At 45.8% G+C, this 22,401-nt stretch overlaps 1 protein-coding gene across 20 annotated transcripts in view; it reads right to left on the bottom strand.

Annotated features, from left to right (window-relative positions):
* Positions 1-22,401, bottom strand: part of dgkh (diacylglycerol kinase, eta) — an 87,680-nt gene that overhangs the window by 31,965 nt on the left and 33,314 nt on the right. For 14 of the 20 annotated variants that reach the window (XM_090215507.1, XM_090215489.1, XM_090215490.1 and 11 more), the window contains 2 exons: positions 10,782-10,886; positions 2,129-2,261 (listed from right to left, as the gene is read on the bottom strand). In XM_090215507.1, coding sequence (XP_090071633.1) covers positions 2,129-2,261; positions 10,782-10,886 — 238 coding nt within the window. The remainder of the gene's footprint in view (positions 1-2,128; positions 2,262-10,781; positions 10,887-22,401) is intronic. The other 6 variants (XM_090215500.1, XM_090215498.1, XM_090215502.1 and 3 more) reach the window with 1 other exon arrangement.

Genomic DNA, 22,401 nt, shown 5'->3' with positions numbered 1-22,401 from the left:
GTTTCTGCAAGTGCAGTCGCAAAAACCGTCAAGCACTATGATGAAACTGGCTCTCATGAGGTCCGCCACAGGAAAGGAAGACCCAGAGTTACCTCTGCTGCAGAGGATAAGTTCATAAGAGTCAACTAAACCTCAAATTGCAGCCCAAATAAATGCTTCATAGTTAAAGTAAGACACATCTCAACATCCATTATTCAGAGGAGACTGTGTGAATCAGGCCTTCATGGTCGAATTGCTGCAAAGAAATCACTACTAAAGGACACCAATAAGAAAAAGAGACTTGCTTGGGCCAAGAAACACGAGCAATGGACATTAGACTGGTGGAAATCTGTCCTTTGGTCTGATGAGTCCAAATTTGAGATTTTTGGTTCCAACATCTGTGTCTTTAAGCGAAGCAGAGTAGGTGGTTCCCACCGTGAAGCATGGAGGAGGAGGTGTGATGGTGTGGGGTGCTTTGCTGGTGACACTGTCAGTGATTTATTTAGAATTCAAGGCACACTTAACCAGCATAGCTACTAAAGCATTCTGCAGCAATACGCCATCCCATCTGGTTTGCGCTTAGAGACTATTATTTGTTTTCAACAGGACAATGACCCAAAACACCCCTCCAGGTTGTGTAAGGGCTATTTGACCAAAGAGAGTGATGGATTGCTGCATCAGATGACCTGGCCTCCACAATCACCTGACCTCAACCCAATTAAGATGGTTTGGGATGAGTTGGACCGCAGAGTGAAGGAAAAGCAGCCAACAAGTGCTCAGCATATGTGGGAACTCCTTCAAGACTGTTGGAAAAGCATTCCCCATGAAGCTGGTTGAGAGAATGCCAAGAGTGTGCAAAGCTGTAATTAAAGGCAAAGGGTGGTTACTTTGAAGAATTTAAAATCTAAAACATGTTTTGATTTATTTAACACTTTTTTGGTTACTTTGTGATTCCATGAGTGTTATTTCATAGTTGTGATGTTTTCACTATCATTCTACAATCTAGAAAATAGTACAAATAAAGAAAAATCCTTGAATAAGTAGGTGTGTCCAAACTTTTGACTGGTACTGTATATGATTCATACCTAACAAGTTTAATCAGCACAACTGAATTAATAGAAAAGAGTGGGAATGACGCAACTGCCACTGTTTCATTGGGCTCTGTTTTAGACTGCTCCATCTATTCACACCTAAGCTGCAAAGGAACAGTATAACCAACCATTTTTATACCAGTACTATTTATACACCACTTCCTGGTTTCATATAAGGAGCCTGTGAGTCAGACAACCATAATGAACACCATATGAATATGAATCTAATGCTAATTAGCCTATAGCGTTCACATCATCTGCAAGTGTGTGTGTTCGTGTGTGATTAGTCTGACCTTCCTCATCATCTCAAACCATAAAACATGTATAATGTAGAAGACTGCAGATGGGAGAGACAGACATTATACTAGGGTTACATGTATGGAGCAGTCTATGAGCCACACACCACACACCCCACACACACGCCACACACACACATCCATGATAGCCTTTGAGGAGGCTTCAAGGAGGAAGCCCTTCATTTCAGAGCAATTAATGGGTTATCATTAGCCTCTCACAGTAGGCTAGCCAGCAAAGAAGACACTACAACGTCTAGGACAAATTGTACGCTCTTCTCAACCCACAACTTATTTCTCCAGCGAATACACCAATCCCCTATCATTCAGCTCCTGCACAGCTCTGCCCTACTATACTATACTTAATCGATCCGGAGGGAAACAAAGCATAAAGTAGTATTGAATGGATACTTAAATTGAACTGCCCCCAGCCCTGCCCTTCTATGAGCTTATAGACCTATTCTCTGGATGGTGTGGGCTTGTTGCGAATTTATACTCCACAGGGAGCGAAGAGGAAAAAGTAAGTAAGTCATATTCCCCATTGTACAGCCCCAGTCCTATATCTCCACTCCCCTCCACCTGCCCAGGACTGATTGAAACTACCACAGCCCAAGAGGGACACACAAAGCAGTGGCATGCTTCTTGCTGGTCCATTAATGAGTAGATGGAGAGACGTGGGAGGAGGGATGGACAGATAGTTGAGAAGGAGAGGTGATAGGAGAGATAAAACAGAGATGTGTGTGTGTGTGTACGTGAGACTCTTACCTTCGCAGGACAGGCCGTGGGAAGTGACGCCAGAGAGGCTGTCTCTACAGACGTTACAGAAGGTGGGGCGTGCGTGGGAGCAGGCATACCAGTTGTGCATCCCTGAGAAATGTTCCACATTAAACTGTGCTGTCTGGCAAACGAAAGGTTAAATCAGGTTGGCAACACCAGGATATACAGTCAGGCACTATACTTTACACATTAGGCTCCATTTTGCTCATGTTAAAAAACACAGACAGAGAAATAACCATAACATTTGGAAAAGACAGAATGGCACAAATTACCCTAAAGGCATAGTGCAGTCAAAAACGTGATTTCCTGTGTTTTGTAGATATTTTTACACTATGAGGTTGGAATAATACTGTGAAATTGTGGAAATTATGATAATGCCTTTTTAGTGTAAGAGCTGTTTGAAATGACCGCCTGAAATTTCAGCCTGTTTTAGGATGGAGTTTTGGCCTTCCATGGTGACATCAACATGCGGTAAATTAGTTAACAGTTGTGGGGGAAAAGTACCCAATTGTGATAACTGAGTAAAATTATAGATACAGTACATTAGCAGAAAGTTACTCAAGTAAAAACTAAAGTCACCCAGTAAAATACTACTTGAGTAAAAGTCAAAAAGTATTTGGTTCTAAATATACTTAAGTATCAAAAGTAAATGTAATTGCTAAAATTTCTTGCTTCGAGGCAAGCAACACTGAAGCATGCATGAGAGTACCAATTTTTCCGGACGACTGTGTGATCACGTTCGCCGTAGCCGATGTGAGCAAGACCTTTAAACAGGTCAACATTCACAAGGCCTCAGGGCCAGACGGATTACCAGGACGTGTACTCCGAACATGCGCTGACCAACTGGCAAGTGTCTTCACTGACATTTTCAACCTGTCCCTGGCCAAGTCTGTAATACCTACATGTTTCAAGCAGACCACCATAGTCCCTGTGCCTAAATGACTACCGAACCGTAGCACTCACATCTGTAGCCACAAAGTGCTTTTAAAGGCTGGTCATGGCTCACATCAACACCATCATCCTAGAAACCGTAGACCCACTCCAATTTGCATACCGCCCCAACAGATCCACAGATGACGCAATCTCTATTGCACTCAACACTGCCCTTTCCCACCTGGACAAAAGGAACACCTACGTGAGAATGCTATTCATTGACTACAGCTCAGCATTCAACACCATAGTTCCCTCAAAGCTCATCACTAAGCTAAGGACCCTGGGACTAAACACCTCCCTCTGCAACTGGATCCTGGACTTCCTGATGGGCCGCCACCAGTTGGTAAGGATAGGTAACAACACATCTGCCATGCTGATCCTCAACACAGGGGCCCCTCAGGGGTGCATGTTTTGTACCCTCATTCCCTGTTCACCTATGACTGCGTGGCCAAGCACGACTCGAACACCATCCTTAAGTTTGCCAACGACACAACAGTGGTCGGCCTGATCACGACAATAATGAGACAGACTTTAGGGAGGAGGTCAGAGACCTGGCAGTGTGGTGCAAGGTAAACAAACTCTCCCTCAACGTGATCAAGACAAAGGAGATGATCGTGGACTACAGGAAAAGGAGGACCGAGCATGCCCCCATTCTCATCGACGGGGATGTAGTCCAGACACACTAAGACAATCTTGAAGAGGGTACGACAACGCCGATTACCACTCAAGAGACTGAAACAGATTTGGCATGGGTCCTCAGATCCTCAAAAATGTTCAAAGACTCCAGCCACCCTAGTTACAGACTGTTCTCTCTGCTACCACACGGCAAGCGGTACTGGAGAGCCAAGTCTAGGTCCAAAAGGTTTCTTAACAGCTTCTACCCCCATAAGACTGCTGAACAGACTGCTGAACAGACTGCTGAACCCCAACGGCATCCTTTGTTTACGCTGCTGCTACGTGCAGTTTATTATCTATGCATAGTCACTTTACCCCTACCTACATCTACAGGACCAGTCAAAAGTTTGAACACACCTAATCATTCAAGGGTTTTTCTTTATTTTTTAATATTAATTGTGAAAACTTCAAAACTATGAAATAACACATATGGAATCACAAAGTAACCAAAGAAGTGTTATGAAATAAAAAATATATTTCATATTTGAGATTCTTCAAAGTAGCCACCCTTTGCCTTGATGACAGCTTTGCACACTCTTGGCATTCTCTCAACCAGCTTCATGGGGAATGCTTTTCCAACAGTCTTGAAGGAGTTCCCACATACGGTGAGCACTTGTTGGTTGCTTTTCATTCACGCTGCGGTCCAACTCATCCCAAACCATCTCAATTGGGGTCGGGTGATTGTGGAGGCCTGGTCATCTGATGCAGCACTCCATCACTCTCCTTCTTGGTCAAATAGCCCTTACACAACCTGGAGGTGTCTTTTGGGTCATTGTCCTGTTGAAAAACAAATGATAGTCCCACTAAGCGCATACCAGGTAGGATGGCATATCACTGAAGAATGCTGTGGTAGTCATGACAATGACCCAAAACAGGTCCAGGCTATGTTAGGGCTATTTGACCAAGGAGAGTGATGGAGTGCTGCATCAGATGGAGTGCTGCATCAAACGTATTCCTCATGAAACTGGTTGAGAGAATGCCAAGAGTGTGCAAAGCTGTCATCAAGGCAAAGGGTGGCTACTTTGAAGAACCTCAAATCTAAAATATATTTTGATTTATTTAACACCTTTTATGGTTACTACATGATTCCATATGTGTTATTTCAGAGTTTTGATGTCTTGTGTAGAAAATAGTTTCTCAATGTAGAAAATAGTAAAAAAAAAAAGAAAGAAAGAAAAACCCTGGAATGAGTAGGTGTATCCAAACTTTTGACTGGTACTGACATATTACCTCAATAACCTGGGCTAACCTATACCCCCACACATTGACTCGGTACCGGTACCCCCTGTATATAGCCCCGTTATTGTTATTTCATTGTTGATCTTTTGTTTTTTACTTTAGTTCATTTATTAAATATTTGTATCTTATTTTTATTTTTCTTAAAACTGCATTGTTGGTTATGGGCTTATGGTCTAAACCTGCTGTATTCGGCACTAAATGTGATAAATAACATTTGATTTGCATTTGAATTGCGTGCAACGCATTTTCACACCCTTTACTGAAACGAATATTTCTCAAAGACATAGTTAAAGAAAAGTTACAAATTGCTTTCCACGAATTGCACTGCAGTGTACACTGTACAATGTTTTTACACAGCGAGTTCTCTTTGGGGTGAGCAAAACAGAGCCTATACACAAGCATTTTACACAAGCATTTGCAAACATTGACTTAATTTGACATTCTTTTACTATACTTTATACAATAATTTGATATTTTTACAATGTAAATTAGAAGAAGGCTTTAACCATAGGTCAATAAACAAAGTCTTTACCTAAAGGGATAGTGCGACATTTTGGCAACTACTTGACAGCAGCTTTGTAAGACTAGAACTGAGCAATCTTTAGAGTAGTTAGAAGGGCTTTTCCCTGCTTTTGAGAGGGGCTAGCTAGTTGTTCCTGGAGACAATCATTTAGCAATGGCACAGAAACTACATTCAAACTGCACACAGAGATATTATCTGACTCTGGGTGACTAGAAAAAAAGCACTTCATTACCAAAATGTCCCACTATCTATTTAACATAAGCTTTTGGATTCATACCACACAGACAAACATACCATCTATCCTTTCCGCCCTATTAGAATTGTAACCTGTGGTTCCAACATGGGAGTATAGTTTCCTGAACCTGTAGCTCTACTCTATTGCTCTGGGGTGCTACTGCATTGCAGTGGAGAGGAGAGGAGAGGGGGCAGAGATGGAAACAATCTTATGTCATCTTTCATTCCCAAATCAAAGGCTTTAATATGCAGTGCTGGCATTCTACCGTATATTCTTTATCTACCCGGAGACAAGCGTAGCAGTCAACCGCTATCAACAGTAATATGTTTCTTGTCAAGGCAAAACATTTTAAAAAATGATCCTTTTTAGAGGCTTTTATAATCATCTTGATGTTTGTTAAGTTGAGATTTTACAATGATTGTTTTTAAGTGTGAATATCAAAGATCCACTCTTATTTTTCTGTTGTAATAACATTAAATGGTTGGTTAGAGAGGATACTGGCGTTGTGTGTTTTTCACACGGGGAAAAACACGTGAATTTGACATGCGATCACGTTTCCTGTAGTCTCGCGTGAGCACGCGATTTTATGTGAAGTTCATGTGATAACATGTGTCAACATGTCAAAGCAACGTGTGATAGTATGAAACTACATATGAGAAAACTTCCTCTAGTGAAACAAATGTGACGAGATGGAGATGAAAAATGTCAACATGTTGGAACCATGAAACTACAGGTGACATTTGAACGTTTTTTCACATGTAAAACCGCAAATTCGATTTTCACACGTGAAACTGCACATTTGAATACAGGTGAACATATGGTTTCACGTGAACAACTAACTGACCTCACGTCTCTTGTTTTCACAAGTGGATATTTCAGCTCCACATGTGCAAATGTGATATCAAAAAAGTGTGATTGCACATGTGAAAATGCACATTTCACAAGTGTTTATTTGTCAGGAAAGTAATTAAATGGTATGGAGGTTTAAGGTAAGTGGTACACTGTTCAGATAAAATAGTGTAAACATCTCTAATCAATACATTTATATTTGACATGGTCACTTAGTGCTGAATTTTCAATATGACAATATGACCCCACCTGAGCTCTCAACCTCTGGATTTGGGGTATGCTGATCTTTCTGCTGCGCCACAAAGTGCCCTACAGATTCATTACCTATACATTAGCATTCATTACCATTACCTATTCATTACCTATATTACCTATGCATATTTGCTCTTAGGTTAATCTGACTATTCTCTCATCATTGACTACTTATTTCCTCCATTTGAGGGTTTCCTGTATTCAGAATGTATTCAGAATGTATTCAGAAAGTATTCAGACCCCTTGACGTTTTCCACATTTTGTTACGTTACAGCCTTATTCTAAAATAGATTACATAGTTTTCTTTCCTTATCAATCTGAACACAATACCCCATAATGACAAAGCAAAAATAGGTTTTCCAATATTTTAGCAAAATGATGAACAAATTTTTTTAAACACACAAAAAAAACCACATTTACATAAGTATTCAGACCCTTTACAGTACTTTGGTGAAGCACCTTTGGCAGCAATTACAGCATAGAGTCTTCTTGGGTATGATCCGTATGATCCTCTCAAGATCTGTCATGTTGGATTGGGAGAGTCACTGCACAGCTATTTTCAGGTCTCTCCAGAGATGTTTGATCGGGTTTAAGTCCAGGCTCTGGCCGGGCCACTCAAGGACATTCAGAGACTTGTCCCGAAGCCACTCCTGCATTGTCTTGGCTGTGTGCTTAGGGTCGTTGTCCTGTTGGAAGGTGAACCTTTGCTCCAGTCTGAGGTCCAGAACGCTCTGGAGCAAGGTTTCATTCAAGGATCTCTCTGTACTTTGCTCCATTCATATTTCCCTTGATCCTGACTAGTCTCCCAGTCCCTGCCGTTGAAAAACATCCCCATAGCATGATGCTTCCACCACCATGCTTCACCGTAGGGATGGTGCCAGGTTTCCTCCAGACGTGACGCTTGGCATTCAGACCAAAGAATTCCATCTTTGCTTAATCAGACCAGAGAATCTTGTTTCTCATGGTCTGAGAGTCTTACGGTGCCTTTAGGCAAACTCCAAGCGGGCTGTCATGTGCCTTTTACTGAGGAGTGGCTTCCGTCTGGCCACTCTACCATAAAGGCCTGATTGGTGGAGGACTGCAGAGACGCTGTCCTTCTGGAAGGTTCTTCCATCTCCACAGAGGAACTCTGGAGCTCTGTCAGAGTGACCATCGGGTTCTTAGTCACCTCCCTGACCAAGGCCCTTCTCCACCGATTGCTCAGTTTGGCCGGGCAGCCAGCTCTAGGAAGAATCTTGGTGGTGCCAAACTTCTTCCATTTAAAAATGATGGAGGCCACTGTGTTCTTGGGGACCCTCAATGCTACAGAAATGTTTTGGTACACTGCTCCAGATCTGTGCCTCGACACAATCCTGTCTCGGAGTTCTACGGACAATTCCTTCAACCTCGTAACTTGGTTTTTGCTTTGACATGAACTGTCAACTGTGGGACCTTATATAGACAGGTGTGTGCCTCTCCAAATCATGTCCAATCAATTTAATCTAAATCAAGTTGTAGAAACATCTCAAGGATGATCAATAGAAACAGGAAGCACCTGAGCTCAATTTCGAGTCTCATTGCAAAGGGTCTGAATACTTATATAAATAAGGTATTCTTTTTTTTATTTGCAAAAATTGTATCATTTGTCATTGTGGTGTATTTTGTGTAGACTGATGAGAGGAAAAATGTATTTAAAACAATTTTAGAGTAAGGCTGTAACGTATCAATATGTGGAAAAAGTCCAGCGGTCTGAATACTTTCCAAATGCACTATGTTATTCTGTTTTAATGTTACTCCTGAATCACTGTGATTAATATAATAGCTTTTCTTGAGTGTATTTTTAACAAAGCTGAGATTTACTTTGAAGTTTAAAGTGTAGGAATATGGGGAAATCAATTTTTGACACAGACATGGTGGCGTAGCAGGAATATTGGAATGCCGTGAACCAAGAGGTTATGACTTCAAATCGCAGGTACAACTGTTGCTGACAGGTGTATAAAATCAAGCACACCGCCATGCAATCTCCATAGGACAACATTAGCAGTAGAATGGCCTTACTGAAGAGTGACTTTAAACGTGGCACCGTCATAGGATGCCACCTTTTCAACAAGTCAGTTCGTCAAATGTCTGCCCTGATAGAGCTGCCCCGGTCAACTGTAAGGCATGTTGTGAAGTGAAAATGTTTAGGAGCAACAACGACTCAGCCAAGAAGTGGTAAGCCACATAAGCTCACAGAATGGGATTGTTGAGTGCTTAAGGCACAAGGTAAAAATCGTATGTCCTTGTTTGCAACACTCACTCCCGAGTGAAGCAAAGTCAGCACACTAACTGTTCGACGGGCGCTTCATGAAATTAGTTTCCATGGCCGAGGAGCCGCACACAAGCCTAAGATGACCATGCGCAATGTCAGGCATTGGCTGGAGTGGTGTAAAGCTCTCCGCCATTGGACTCTGCAGCAGTGGAAACGTGTTCTCTGCAGTGATGAATCACGCTTCACTATCTGGTAGTCCGACGGACGAATCTGGGTTTGGCAGATGTGAGGAGAATGCTACCTGCCCCAATGCATAGTTCCAACTGTAAAGTTTGGTGAAGGAGGACTAATGGTCTGGGGCTGTTTTTCATGGTTCGGGCCATGTCCCTTAGTGACAGTGAAGGGAAATGTTACCGCTACAGCATACAATGACATTCTAGACGATTCTGTGCTTCCAACTTTGTGGCAACAGTTTGGGGAAGGCCCTTTCCTGTTTCAGCATGACAAGGCCCCCGTGCACAAAGTCGCCATTCCAATTTCATGGTTTGTTGAGATCGGTGTGGAAGAACTTGACTGGCCTGCACAGTGCCCTGACCTCAACCCCATCGAACAACTTTGACATGAATTGGAGTGCCGACTGCAAGCCAGATCTAATTGCCCATTATCAGTGCCCAACCTCACTAATGGTTTTGTGGCTAACTGGAAGCAAGTCCCCGCAGCAATGTTCAAACATCTAGTGGAAAGCCTTCCCAGAAGAGTGGAGGCTGTTATAGCAGCAAAGGGTGGACCAACTCCATATTAATGCCCATGATTTTGGAATGAGATGTTTGATCGAGCAGGTGTCCACATACTTTTGGTAATTTAGTGTATGTCATAGTGTGTCAAATATGTCAATTGTAAACCCTATAATTGTAGGAGGTGTCGGGGGACATCCAAAATACAAATTTTTGTTTGCTGGGCATCACCTGTGAAATCTCATGTGAAATATCATCACGTGAGAAGTGTTCTAAAAACCACATGGTTTCACATGATTTCAAATGATTGCAAAACTTGTAGAAATTTAACATGAGAAATCATGTGTTTCTTTCTGTAAGGGAAGACACACAGAGAGTAAGGAGAAAGGAGACAGACACTAGCTGGTAAAAACCTGTTAAGACTGTCTGTATATACAACACTGTTTGTGTGCGTGTACGTGCGTGTGCATACACATGTGTGTATGCCTCCTGTGAGCTGGGCAGCCGCGACCACCCTTAGTGGGTGAAATAGATGTGCCAGTCCACAGCACGCTACAGAGCACGGGACCCACTGAGTACACTACCCTGCGCTACCCTGCACTACCCTGCGCTACCCTGCACTACCCTGCACTTTCCTGCACTATCCTGCGCTACACTACCCTGCCGCTCACACACATCTCCAAAATAAACAATAGAAACATAGCAATATTACAACAATATATAACGGCTAAATAACTGCTATCTAAACAGCAGAAACTGACATCATCATAAGCCTCCACAGTTAACCAATGCTCAGATCAAAGATCTATTGTTTTCTGCAACACTCTCCATTCCATCTCCTCTCCTTTTCCCAATTCTCTCCTTCCCCCTCTCTCCATGCCTCCCCTCTTATTCTCTCCCTCTTTCTCCCTCGCTCCCACACAGGCAGTGGATCTGTTGCTATAGAGAACAGGGAATGGATCGGGTCTTACCTCGTAATGCTCTCTGGACTGGACGGACTTCAGCGAGCTGATCCAGTCCTCCATCTCTTTCCTGTTCTCCGCGCAGAGGATGAGCCTGCGGAATGGAGTGATCACCTGGATGGATAGATGGATGGGTGGATAGAGAGATGGAGAGACAAGGATGATGAGTGTACACACAGAGAGAGAGTCCTCTGCCTAGCCTCTGAGCCGGCGGGAGATCCGCTCTCCGTCTTTAAGAGGGGAGTGAGGACAAGCCCCCTCCCTCGCTTTCTCTCCCTTTTTTCTCTTAGGCGCTCACGATCTGCCTCGCTCTCGTTCTTTTTCCCCGCAACATTTCCTTGCGCTAGCTTGCCCTGTCTCTCTCTCTTTCTAAGCCCCCTCAAACATGTCCTCACCCTTTCCCTTATCACTTATCCCCCCTCCCCTCTCTCTCTCTCTCTCTCTCTCTCTCTCTCTCTCTGTCTGCCCGCTCACACTCCCTCATGTTTTGAGTCTGAGGTGAGGTGACAGGCGGAGTGCCTTGGTAAAGGCCGAGAGCCCATAGCCCCCCTCCTCCTCCTCTCTTTCCCTCTCTCTCCAGGCTGAGGGAGGGAGGGAGAGGCTCCCAGTAGACAGACAGACAGACATTACAGATACAACCCTTTCAACATTCATCACTTATTCATCACTCGGTCTTATCTTCTATCGCTTCTCTATCTCTCCCTCCTCTCTTCTTTTCTTCTCTTCTTTTCTCCCTCTGCCTTATTTCTTTCTCTACTCTCTCTGTCTTCTCTATTTCCTCTCTTTTATCCCTAACCATTTTCTCTCCTCTCTCTATCCCCCTCTTCCTCTCGCTGTTGTCCTCTTAGGTAGCGATAGAGGGGGTGTTAACACGGCTGACAAGGATTCAGTGCTGGGAGACTCGAGGCAGGAGGTCCACACAGCAACACGCAGCAACACACACAAACACCTTCTAATAACGACGACCATAACACACACGCACACACAAACACTGCAACCAAAAACCTTCAACACAAAAAAAGTGCCACACAACACACTGAAACGCCTTCTAACAAAGCGCACACATGCATACACCCACAAATGCACGCATACACCAATTTAGATCTATTTGTATATTTTCACCTGATAATTACCCAGTCTCTGTCACAGTGCCCACCCACACTCATCCCTCCCTCCCTGTGCTATCCATCCCTCCCTCCCTGCATCTCAGCAGCTGTGTCCAGGTCTGTCTGCCCTGTGGACCAGCAGCATCTGAGCTCTGAGCCCATTACCAGGAGTGGAAACATAGCCGTTAGCTCACACACAGCAGCCACCCATCACTGTTTGTGTGTGTGTGTGTGCGCGCATGTGTCCGTGTGGCATACAACACACCTCTTGTGTGTCTGAGGCAGATATACTTAAAACGTTTGAACAAAGACACCCCCCCCACACACACACACACACAATTGTACCAGTGCAGTATTTTCTGCAAGAAATCTACAGTAACACATTCATGTGCTACAGTAACTATAATGCATGGTGACATGTAAAAGAATAAGACTGATACCGTTTGTCAGCCATATTGTCTTCTCCATTAGGAGACATGGACAGTTACAGCTTCACGGGTTCCATGCAGATCCAACCTCTTTTCCCCTGCGATGTGACTGTTGCCGCTGTGCGTTGTAATGGTGTTGTTGTGGATGAATGAATCATGTCGGGATAAAAGAACGGATGTGTCCACAGACAGACAAACAGCTCCACACGGCGGCCCTCTGTCTGTCTGACGGATAAAAGAAACACCTGTGCACGTCACACACTAACCTCACTGACCCCTCTGTGTTCGTTGCGGTGTGTGTGTGGGTGTGTGTGTGTTTGCGTGTGTGTCTTGTTAGATGTAGCTGGCTAATTAGACCAAGCAGAACAAGTGGCAAGCCTTCCCGCCTTTGGGACAACGCCTCCCGTTGTTAGAGTGGAGACAAGACCATCTCGTCATTATATACGGTATCTCTGGTAACAACTAGAGGTGAACTAATCTGCAGATTTTTTCTGGTGGGTTTTTTGTTGCATGCATGTTTGCTTTAACACGCGGGTGCATGTTATCTCCCTTTCGTTGCACTTTAAGAAATCCGGTGGTAATGTGTAGCACTGCGCTACGTTCTGCCTGTTCGCTGCAATCGACCCCTTCTTTCTCTAGGATTAGAGTGACCTGATGCTGCAGGGTTACATAGAGAGAGAGTGTGTTTATGTGTGTGCGCGCGTGTGTGTGTGCTTGTAGGGGATGAAGGATGGTTGCCTAGGGAAACTGGAGTGTGTTTCTATAAATAGCACTGGAAACTCTTGAGGGAGAGAAGTTCCCTGATCAGCCACCTCAGACTTAGGTCAAAGGGCAGATGAGGAGTGTTGAGGTGTGTGTGTGTGTGTGTGTGTGTGTGTGTGTGTGTGTGTGTGTGTGTGTGTGTGTGTGTGTGTGTGTGTGTGTGTGTGTGTGTGTGTGTGTGTGTGTGTGTGTGTGTTTTATAATCATATCAATTAATTATCCATAATCAATCATTTTTCACCTTCTAGAGCAGACTCTTCAAAACCCCACAGTCATCTCGAATCACGAGGATCCCACTATGAGTCTACAGCTACCCGTTATCGAGAAAATCACATCAAGATTGGGTTCTCATTGCTTGAACACATTAACAAGAGTCATACAGTAGCTAACCTAACATTCAGCTTCTATAATGGGCTGGAATACAAGGGTATCATCTATCTAAATGAGGGTTCAATTGCCTGGAGTTGAGATCACAGCATTAGAGCCATCAAGATTTGATCATCTAAATTGAATAGCAAGGCATTACAATGTTCTATTCACTAACATGCAGAGAAAAATTACCACTTGCAGAAAGGTACATGACAGGACCAGACTCACACACACACACACACAGACTCACACACACATACAGACTCACACACACACACAGACTCACACACACACACAGACTCACACACACACACACACACGCAGACACATACAGACTCACACACACATACAGACTCACACACACACACAGACTCACACACACACACAGACTCACACACACACACAGACTCACACACACACACACACACAGACTCACACACACACACAGACTCACACACACACACAGACTCACACACACATACAGACTCACACACACATACAGACTCACACACACACACAGACTCACACACACACACAGACTCACACACACACACACACAGACTCACACACACACACAGACTCACACACACACAGACTCACACACACATACAGACTCACACACACACACAGACTCACACACACACACAGACTCACACACACACACACACACGCAGACACATACAGACTCACACACACCTACAGACTCACACACACACACAGACTCACACACACACACACAGACTCACACACACACACACACACAGACTCACACACACACACAGACTCACACACACACACAGACTCACACACACATACAGACTCACACACACATACAGACTCACACACACACACAGACTCACACACACACACAGACTCACACACACACACACACACAGACTCACACACACACACAGACTCACACACACACAGACTCACACACACACACAGACTCACACACACACACACGCAGACTCACACACACATACAGACTCACACACACACACAGACTCACACACACACACACACACACACGCAGACTCACACACACACAGACTCACACACACACACACACACACACACGCAGACTCACACACACACAGACTCACACACACACACACTCAGACTCACACACACACAGACTCACACACACACGGGCAGACTCATACACACACAGACTCACACACCCGCAGACTCACACACATGCAGACTCACACACATGCAGACTCACACACACGCAGACTCACACACACGCAGACTCACACACATGCAGACTCACACACATGCAGACTCACACACACGAGCAGACTCACACACACGCAGACTCACACACACGCAGACTCACACACACAGACTCACACACACACAGACTCACACACACACACACGCAGACTCACACACACACAGACTCACACACACACAGACTCACACACACACACACACACGCAGACTCACACACACACAGACTCACACACACACGGGCAGACTCACACACACACAGACTCAAACACCCGCAGACTCACACACATGCAGACTCACACACATGCAGACTCAAACACACGCAGACTTACACACACGCAGACTCACACACATGCAGACTCACACACATGCAGACTCACACACATGCAGACTCACACACACAAGCAGACTCACACACACGAGCAGACTCACACACACGCAGGCTCACACACACGCAGACTCACACACACGCAGACTCACACACACGAGCAGACTCACACACACGAGCAGACTCACACACACGCAGACTCACACACACGCAGACTCACACACACGCAGACTCACACACACACGCAGATTCACACACACGCAGACTCACACACACGCAGACTCACACACACGCAGACTCACACACACGCAGACTCACACACACGCAGACTCACACACACGCAGACTCACACACACGCAGACTCACACACACGCAGACTCACACACATGCAGACTCACACACATGCAGACTCACACACATGCAGACTCACACACACGCAGACTCACACACACGCAGACTCACACACACGCAGACACACACACGCGCAGACTCACACACACGCAGACTCACATGGTTACTGTGCATGTGCAGACGTTTATTGATTCATGACTAATATATATTTTTTCATGAATAGAAACCTATTACTACATACAATCAACAATCTACATCAGCAGCAAACCCAATCAGAAAATTCAGAAAATACACAATATAGCCAATACACACAGTGTCTATTTCCACGCCACATAAAGGGTTAAAATCGCGGACATTAAAGCCTCGACGAAACAATAATCCTTTATCTGAGTCTAGTATCCTTGCAGAATCTGTAGCAAGCACCCTCATATGTACCGCAAGGTGCTTCCCCCAGATACAGTGCCTTGCGAAAGTATTCGGCCCCCTTGAACTTTGCGACCTTTTGCCACATTTCAGGCTTCAAACATAAAGATATAAAACTATACTGTATTTTTTTGTGAAGAATCAACAACAAGTGGGACACAATCATGAAGTGGAACGACATTTATTGGATATTTCAAACTTTTTTAACAAATCAAAAACTGAAAAATTGGGCGTGCAAAATTATTCAGCCCCTTTACTTTCAGTGCAGCAAACTCTCTCCAGAAGTTCAGTGAGGATCTCTGAATGATCCAATGTTGACCTAAATGACTAATGATGATAAATACAATCCACCTGTGTGTAATCAAGTCTCCGTATAAATGCACCTGCACTGTGATAGTCTCAGAGGTCCGTTAAAAGCGCAGAGAGCATCATGAAGAACAAGGAACACACCAGGCAGGTCTGAGATACTGTTGTGAAGAAGTTTAAAGCCGGATTTGGATACAAAAATATTTCCCAAGCTTTAAACATCCCAAGGAGCACTGTGCAAGCGATAATATTGAAATGGAAGGAGTATCAGACCACTGCAAATCTACCAAGACCTGGCCGTCCCTCTAAACTTTCAGCTCATACAAGGAGAAGACTGATCAGAGATGCAGCCAAGAGGCCCATGATCACTCTGGATGAACTGCAGAGATCTACAGCTGAGGTGGGAGACTCTGTCCATAGGACAACAATCAGTCGTATATTGCACAAATCTGGCCTTTATGGAAGAGTGGCAAGAAGAAAGCCATTTCTTAAAGATATCCATAAAAAGTGTTGTTTAAAGTTTGCCACAAGCCACCTGGGAGACACACCAAACATGTGGAAGAAGGTGCTCTGGTCAGATGAAACCAAAATTGAACTTTTTGGCAACAATGTTTGGCGTAAAAGCAACACAGCTCATCACCCTGAACACACCATCCCCACTGTCAAATCATGGTTTGGGCCTGCTTTTCTTTAGCAGGGACAGGGAAGATGGTTAAAATTGATGGGAAGATGGATGGAGCCAAATACAGGACCATTCTGGAAGAAAACCTGATGGAGTCTGCAAAAGACCTGAGACTGGGACGGAGATTTGTCTTCCAACAAGACAATGATCCAAAACATAAAGCAAAATCTACAATGGAATGGTTCAAAAATAAACATATCCAGGTGTTAGAATGGCCAAGTCAAAGTCCAGACCTGAATCCAATCGAGAATCTGTGGAAAGAACTGAAAACTGCTGTTCACAAATGCTCTCCATCCAACCTCACTGAGCTCGAGCTGTTTTGCAAGGAGGAATGGGAAAAAATGTCAGTCTCTCGATGTGCAAAACTGATAGAGACATACCCCAAGCGACTTACAGCTGTAATCGCAGCAAAAGGTGGCGCTACAAAGTATTAACTTAAGGGGGCTGAATAATTTTGCACGCCCAATTTTTCAGTTTTTTAGTTAAAAAAGTTTGAAATATCCAATAAATGTCGTTCCACTTCATGATTGTGTCCCACTTGTTGTTGATTCTTCACAAAAAAATACAGTTTTATATCTTTATGTTTGAAGCCTGAAATGTGGCAAAAGGTTGCAAAGTTCAAGGGGGCCGAATACTTTCGCAAGGCACTGTACATCTCATCTCATATTCACAGCAGCCCGCCACACTACATACACACACACTACCCGCATACACACACACACGTACACACATACACTACCCGCATACACACACACACTACCTGCATACACACACATACACATACACTACCCGCATTCACACTACATACACACACATACACACACACTACCCGCATACACACACATACACACTACCCGCATACACACTACATACACACACACTATCTGCATACACACTACATACACACACACTACCCGCATACACACACACTACCCGCATACACACTACATACACACACACTACCCGCATTCACACTACATACACACACACTACCCGCATACACACACTACATACACACACACTACCCGCATACACACACATACACACACACTACCCGCATACACACTACATACACACACACTACCCGCATACACACTACATACACACACACACTACCCGCATACACACTACACACACACACTACCCGCATACACACTACACACACACACTACCCGCATACACAAACACATACACTACCCGCATACACAAACACATACACACACACTACCCGCATACACACACACTACATACACACACACTACCCGCATACACAAACACATACACACACACTACCCACATACACACACTACATACACACACACTACCCGCATACACAAAGACATACACAAACACTACCCGCATACACACACTACATACACACACACTACCCACATACACACACTACATACACACACACACTACCCGCATACACACAGACATACACACACACTACCTGCATACACACACATACACACAAGCGCACGCAAGCACCGCGTGCACACACACACACACCTCAGTAACCAAATCGCTTCAACACATCTTAATTTCAGAAGACAATGCTGCCCCCACCACACACACACACACACACAGAAAGAGAGAAGGACACAGACACGAAGGACATCAATAATACAAAGGCTAACATACAATCTTTTAGTGTTCTATCACGCCACGCACTGAACAGTATCTGTCCCACTCCCTACATCACGCTGTCCCACTCCCTACATCACGCTGTCCCACTCCTTCTATCACGCTGTCCCACTCCCTCTATCACGCTGTCCCACTCCCTCTATCACGCTGTCCCACTCCCTCTATCACGCTGTCCCACTTCCTACATCACGCTGTCCCACTCCCTACATCACGCTGTCCCACTCCCTACATCACGCTGTCCCACTCCCTACATCACGCTGTCCCACTCCCTACATCACGCTGTCCCACTCCCTACATCACGCTGTCCCACTCCCTCTATCACGCTGTCCCACTCCCTACATCACGCTGTCCCACTCCCTACATCACGCTGTCCCACTCCCTCTATCACGCTGTCCCACTCCCTCTATCACGCTGTCCCACTCCCTCTATCACGCTGTCCCACTCCCTACATCACGCTGTCCCACTCCCTACATCACGCTGTCCCACTCCCTACATCACGCTGTCCCACTCCCTCTATCACGCTGTCCCACTCCCTACATCACGCTGTCCCACTCCCTACATCACGCTGTCCCACTCCCTCTATCACGCTGTCCCACTCCCTCTATCACGCTGTCCCACTCCCTCTATCACGCTGTCCCACTCCCTCTATCACGCTGTCCCACTCCCTACATCACGCTGTCCCACTCCCTCTATCACGCTGTCCCACTCCCTCTATCACGCTGTCCCACTCCCTCTATCACGCTGTCCCACTCCCTACATCACGCTGTCCCACTCCCTCTATCACGCTGTCCCACTCCCTACATCTCGCTGTCCCACTCCCTCTATCACGCTGTCCCACTCCCTCTATCACGCTGTCCCACTCCCTCTATCACGCTGTCCCACTCCCTACATCACGCTGTCCCACTCCCTACATCACGCTGTCCCACTCCCTCTATCACGCTGTCCCACTCCCTACATCACGTTGTCCCACTCCCTACATCACGCTGTCCCACTCCCTACATCACGCTGTCCCACTCCCTACATCACGCTGTCCCACTCCCTACATCACGCTGTCCCACTCCCTACATCACGCTGTCCCACTCCCTACATCACGCTGTCCCACTCCCTACATCACGCTGTCTCACTCCCTCTATCACGCTGTCCCACTCCCTCTATCATGCTGTCCCACTCCCTCTATCACGCTGTCCCACTCCCTACATCACGCTGTCCCACTCCCTACATCACGCTGTCCCACTCCCTACATCACGCTGTCCCACTCCCTCTATCACGCTGTCCCACTCCCTCTATCACGCTGTCCCACTCCCTCTATCACGCTGTCCCACTCCCTCTATCACACTGTCCCACTCCCTCTATCACGCTGTCCCACTCCCTCTAGCACGCTGTCCCACTCCCTACATCACGCTGTCCCACCCCCTACATCACGCTGTCCCACTCCCTCTATCACGCTGTCCCACTCCCTACATCACGCTGTCCCACTCCCTCTATCACGCTGTCCCACTCCCTACTTCACGCTGTCCCACTCCCTACATCACGCTGTCCCACTCCCTACATCACGCTGTCCCACTCCCTACATCACGCTGTCCCACTCCCTCTATCACGCTGTCCCACTCCCTCTATCACGCTGTCCCACTCCCTCTATCACGCTGTCCCACTCCCTCTATCCCGCTGTCCCACTCCCTACATCACGCTGTCCCACTCCCTCTATCACGCTGTCCCACTCCCTCTATCACGCTGTCCCACTCCCTCTATCACCCTGTCCCACTCCCTCTATCACGCTGTCCCATCCCCTATATCATGCTGTCCCATCCCCAGCACAAACCAACCTGCACAGACCACAACAGCATCTTTCAACTCACAGACACACAGACAGACAGAGACATAGAGACAGACAGAGAGATGAACTGCAGTATTCATTAACACTAACTGTGTCTGAAAGCCATCCTGCAATGCACTTACCCCCACTCTCACTCTCTCTCTTTCTCTCTCTGAAGGAGAGTGTGTGCGGTCGTGCTGAATGGTGAAGCCTGGTCTCCCCCTCTCGGTGTGTGTGTGTGTGTATGTGTGTGTGCGTGTGTGTCTCCCTCACTGCAGCAGATCCTCAGCCGCTTGAGGAACAAACAGAGCACTACACACGCACACTGTCACATGGAGCAGCAGCACTCTCTCTCACTCTCTCGCACCCACACACACAACCACACACACCCACAACAGAGGTGAAGAGCCCTTCTATAATAAATGCACCCCAGGGGTTCAGCATTGCACATAACCTGACCCAAAACGCACCCCTGAATAACCTGACCCAAAACGCACCCCTGAATAACCTGACCCAAAACACATCCCTAAATAACCTGACCCAAAACGCACCCCTGAATAACCTAACTCAAAATAACCTAACATCCCTAAATAGTGACCACCCCCCACCCCCAAATAACCTGACCCAAACACACCCCTGAATAACCTGACCCCAAACACATCCCTGAAGGGTGACCAACCCCCCCCCCCCCCCCCCCTGAACAGTCTGATCCAAAACACACCCCTGAATAACCTAACCCAAAACACATCCCTGTGTTTAAAGGTCTGCACATGTAAATGGACTGGAGATAGTGGAATGTGTTGAGTTCCAGAACAAAAACTTCTGTGCTATTAAATCTCTCTTCCTTTCTCACTCTCTTTCCCTCCCTTTTCATTTCGCTCTTTCTCTCTGTCCCTTGTTTTTCCCATCTCTGCTGTCCCCATCTCTCCTTCCTTCCTTCCCTCCCGCTTACTTTATCTCTCCATCCATCCCCCTGTCCTTTGCAGCTTTCTTTCACTCTCTCACCCTCCCTCTCTTTCCATCCCTTTCTCCCCTCCCAATCCCTCTCTCTGATGTGGTTAGTCTCTACAGTCATTCTGAGGGTTGTGCTGATCTCTCTATAAGCTGCACCCCACTCCAGTGACTCATAGCAAACATTAGATAGCATGTGCATTCCCCTGCAATGCACGTGCCCAACACACACACACACACACACAAGTGTTCATGCAGGCAGACACGCAAACTCACACACATACACACTTCCATGGCGAAGGAAGTTTCTGATGAGCTCCACCAACAAAGTGGATCAGAAACCAGGCTTTGTGAAATTCAGCGCCAACTACAATGATTATCCCAGGGTCAATACTTTTAAAAAATGCTATTATGAAACGCTTATCTTCTTTGTTTGCTGAAATCCATACTTTTGTCAAAAACAACTACCAACCGACCGTTTCCTCGTCCTTTGTTGCTCTAAGATGGCTCTAAAATGTACGTTACCCTACGTAATCGGAGATTCAATTGACACAGTTACCATTTTATAGCAACAGAAACCAGGAAACAGTCGCGGTGGCATTTGACAAACGTTTTATTAAAAAGTATGGATTTCAGCAAACAAAGAAAGGCACGCAACTACAGAGGACAAACATAGGTACACGGTAAGTGTTGAACAATTGACATTTTTAGAAGTATCAACCCTGGGCGAATCGATGGAGTCGGAGCTCGTCACTGCTTGACCACTTGGGGAAGATCTTCAAAAATGTGTTTCGTCATGGGGTCAAGTAAGCTCGGCTAGCAAGCGAGCAGACACGCAAACACACACACACACCAATATGCCGGCAGTCAAGTCATCCCAACCATGCTCAGCGGAGCGCTAAAGGCGATACTAAAAATAGCTCTGTGTTCTCCTCTGAACTCTCTCTCTTACTCCTCTCCTGACTCTCTCTTCCTTCTCCTTTCTATTTATAGCAACGCCAGGGGAGAGGGCGGACATTTATAGAAAGACATGCCCCCACTCACTCCTTTGAGCTTGTGCACACGTGTGTGTGTGTGTGTGTGTGTGTGTGTGTGTGTGTGTGTGTGTGTGTGTGTGTGTGTGTGTGTGTGTGTGTGTGTGTGTGTGTGTGTGTGTGTGTGTGTGTGTGTGAGTGAGTGAGTGAGTGTGTGTGTGTGTGTGTGTGTGTGTGTGTGAGTGTGAGAGAA

This window comes from Oncorhynchus mykiss, chromosome 22, assembly GCF_057628025.1.
Source record: "Oncorhynchus mykiss isolate SJ-2025 chromosome 22, ASM5762802v1, whole genome shotgun sequence".
Lineage (NCBI taxonomy): Eukaryota > Metazoa > Chordata > Actinopteri > Salmoniformes > Salmonidae > Oncorhynchus > Oncorhynchus mykiss.
The sequence above is the reverse complement of the archived record's forward strand: the minus strand, read 5'-3'. Positions and strand labels throughout refer to the sequence as shown.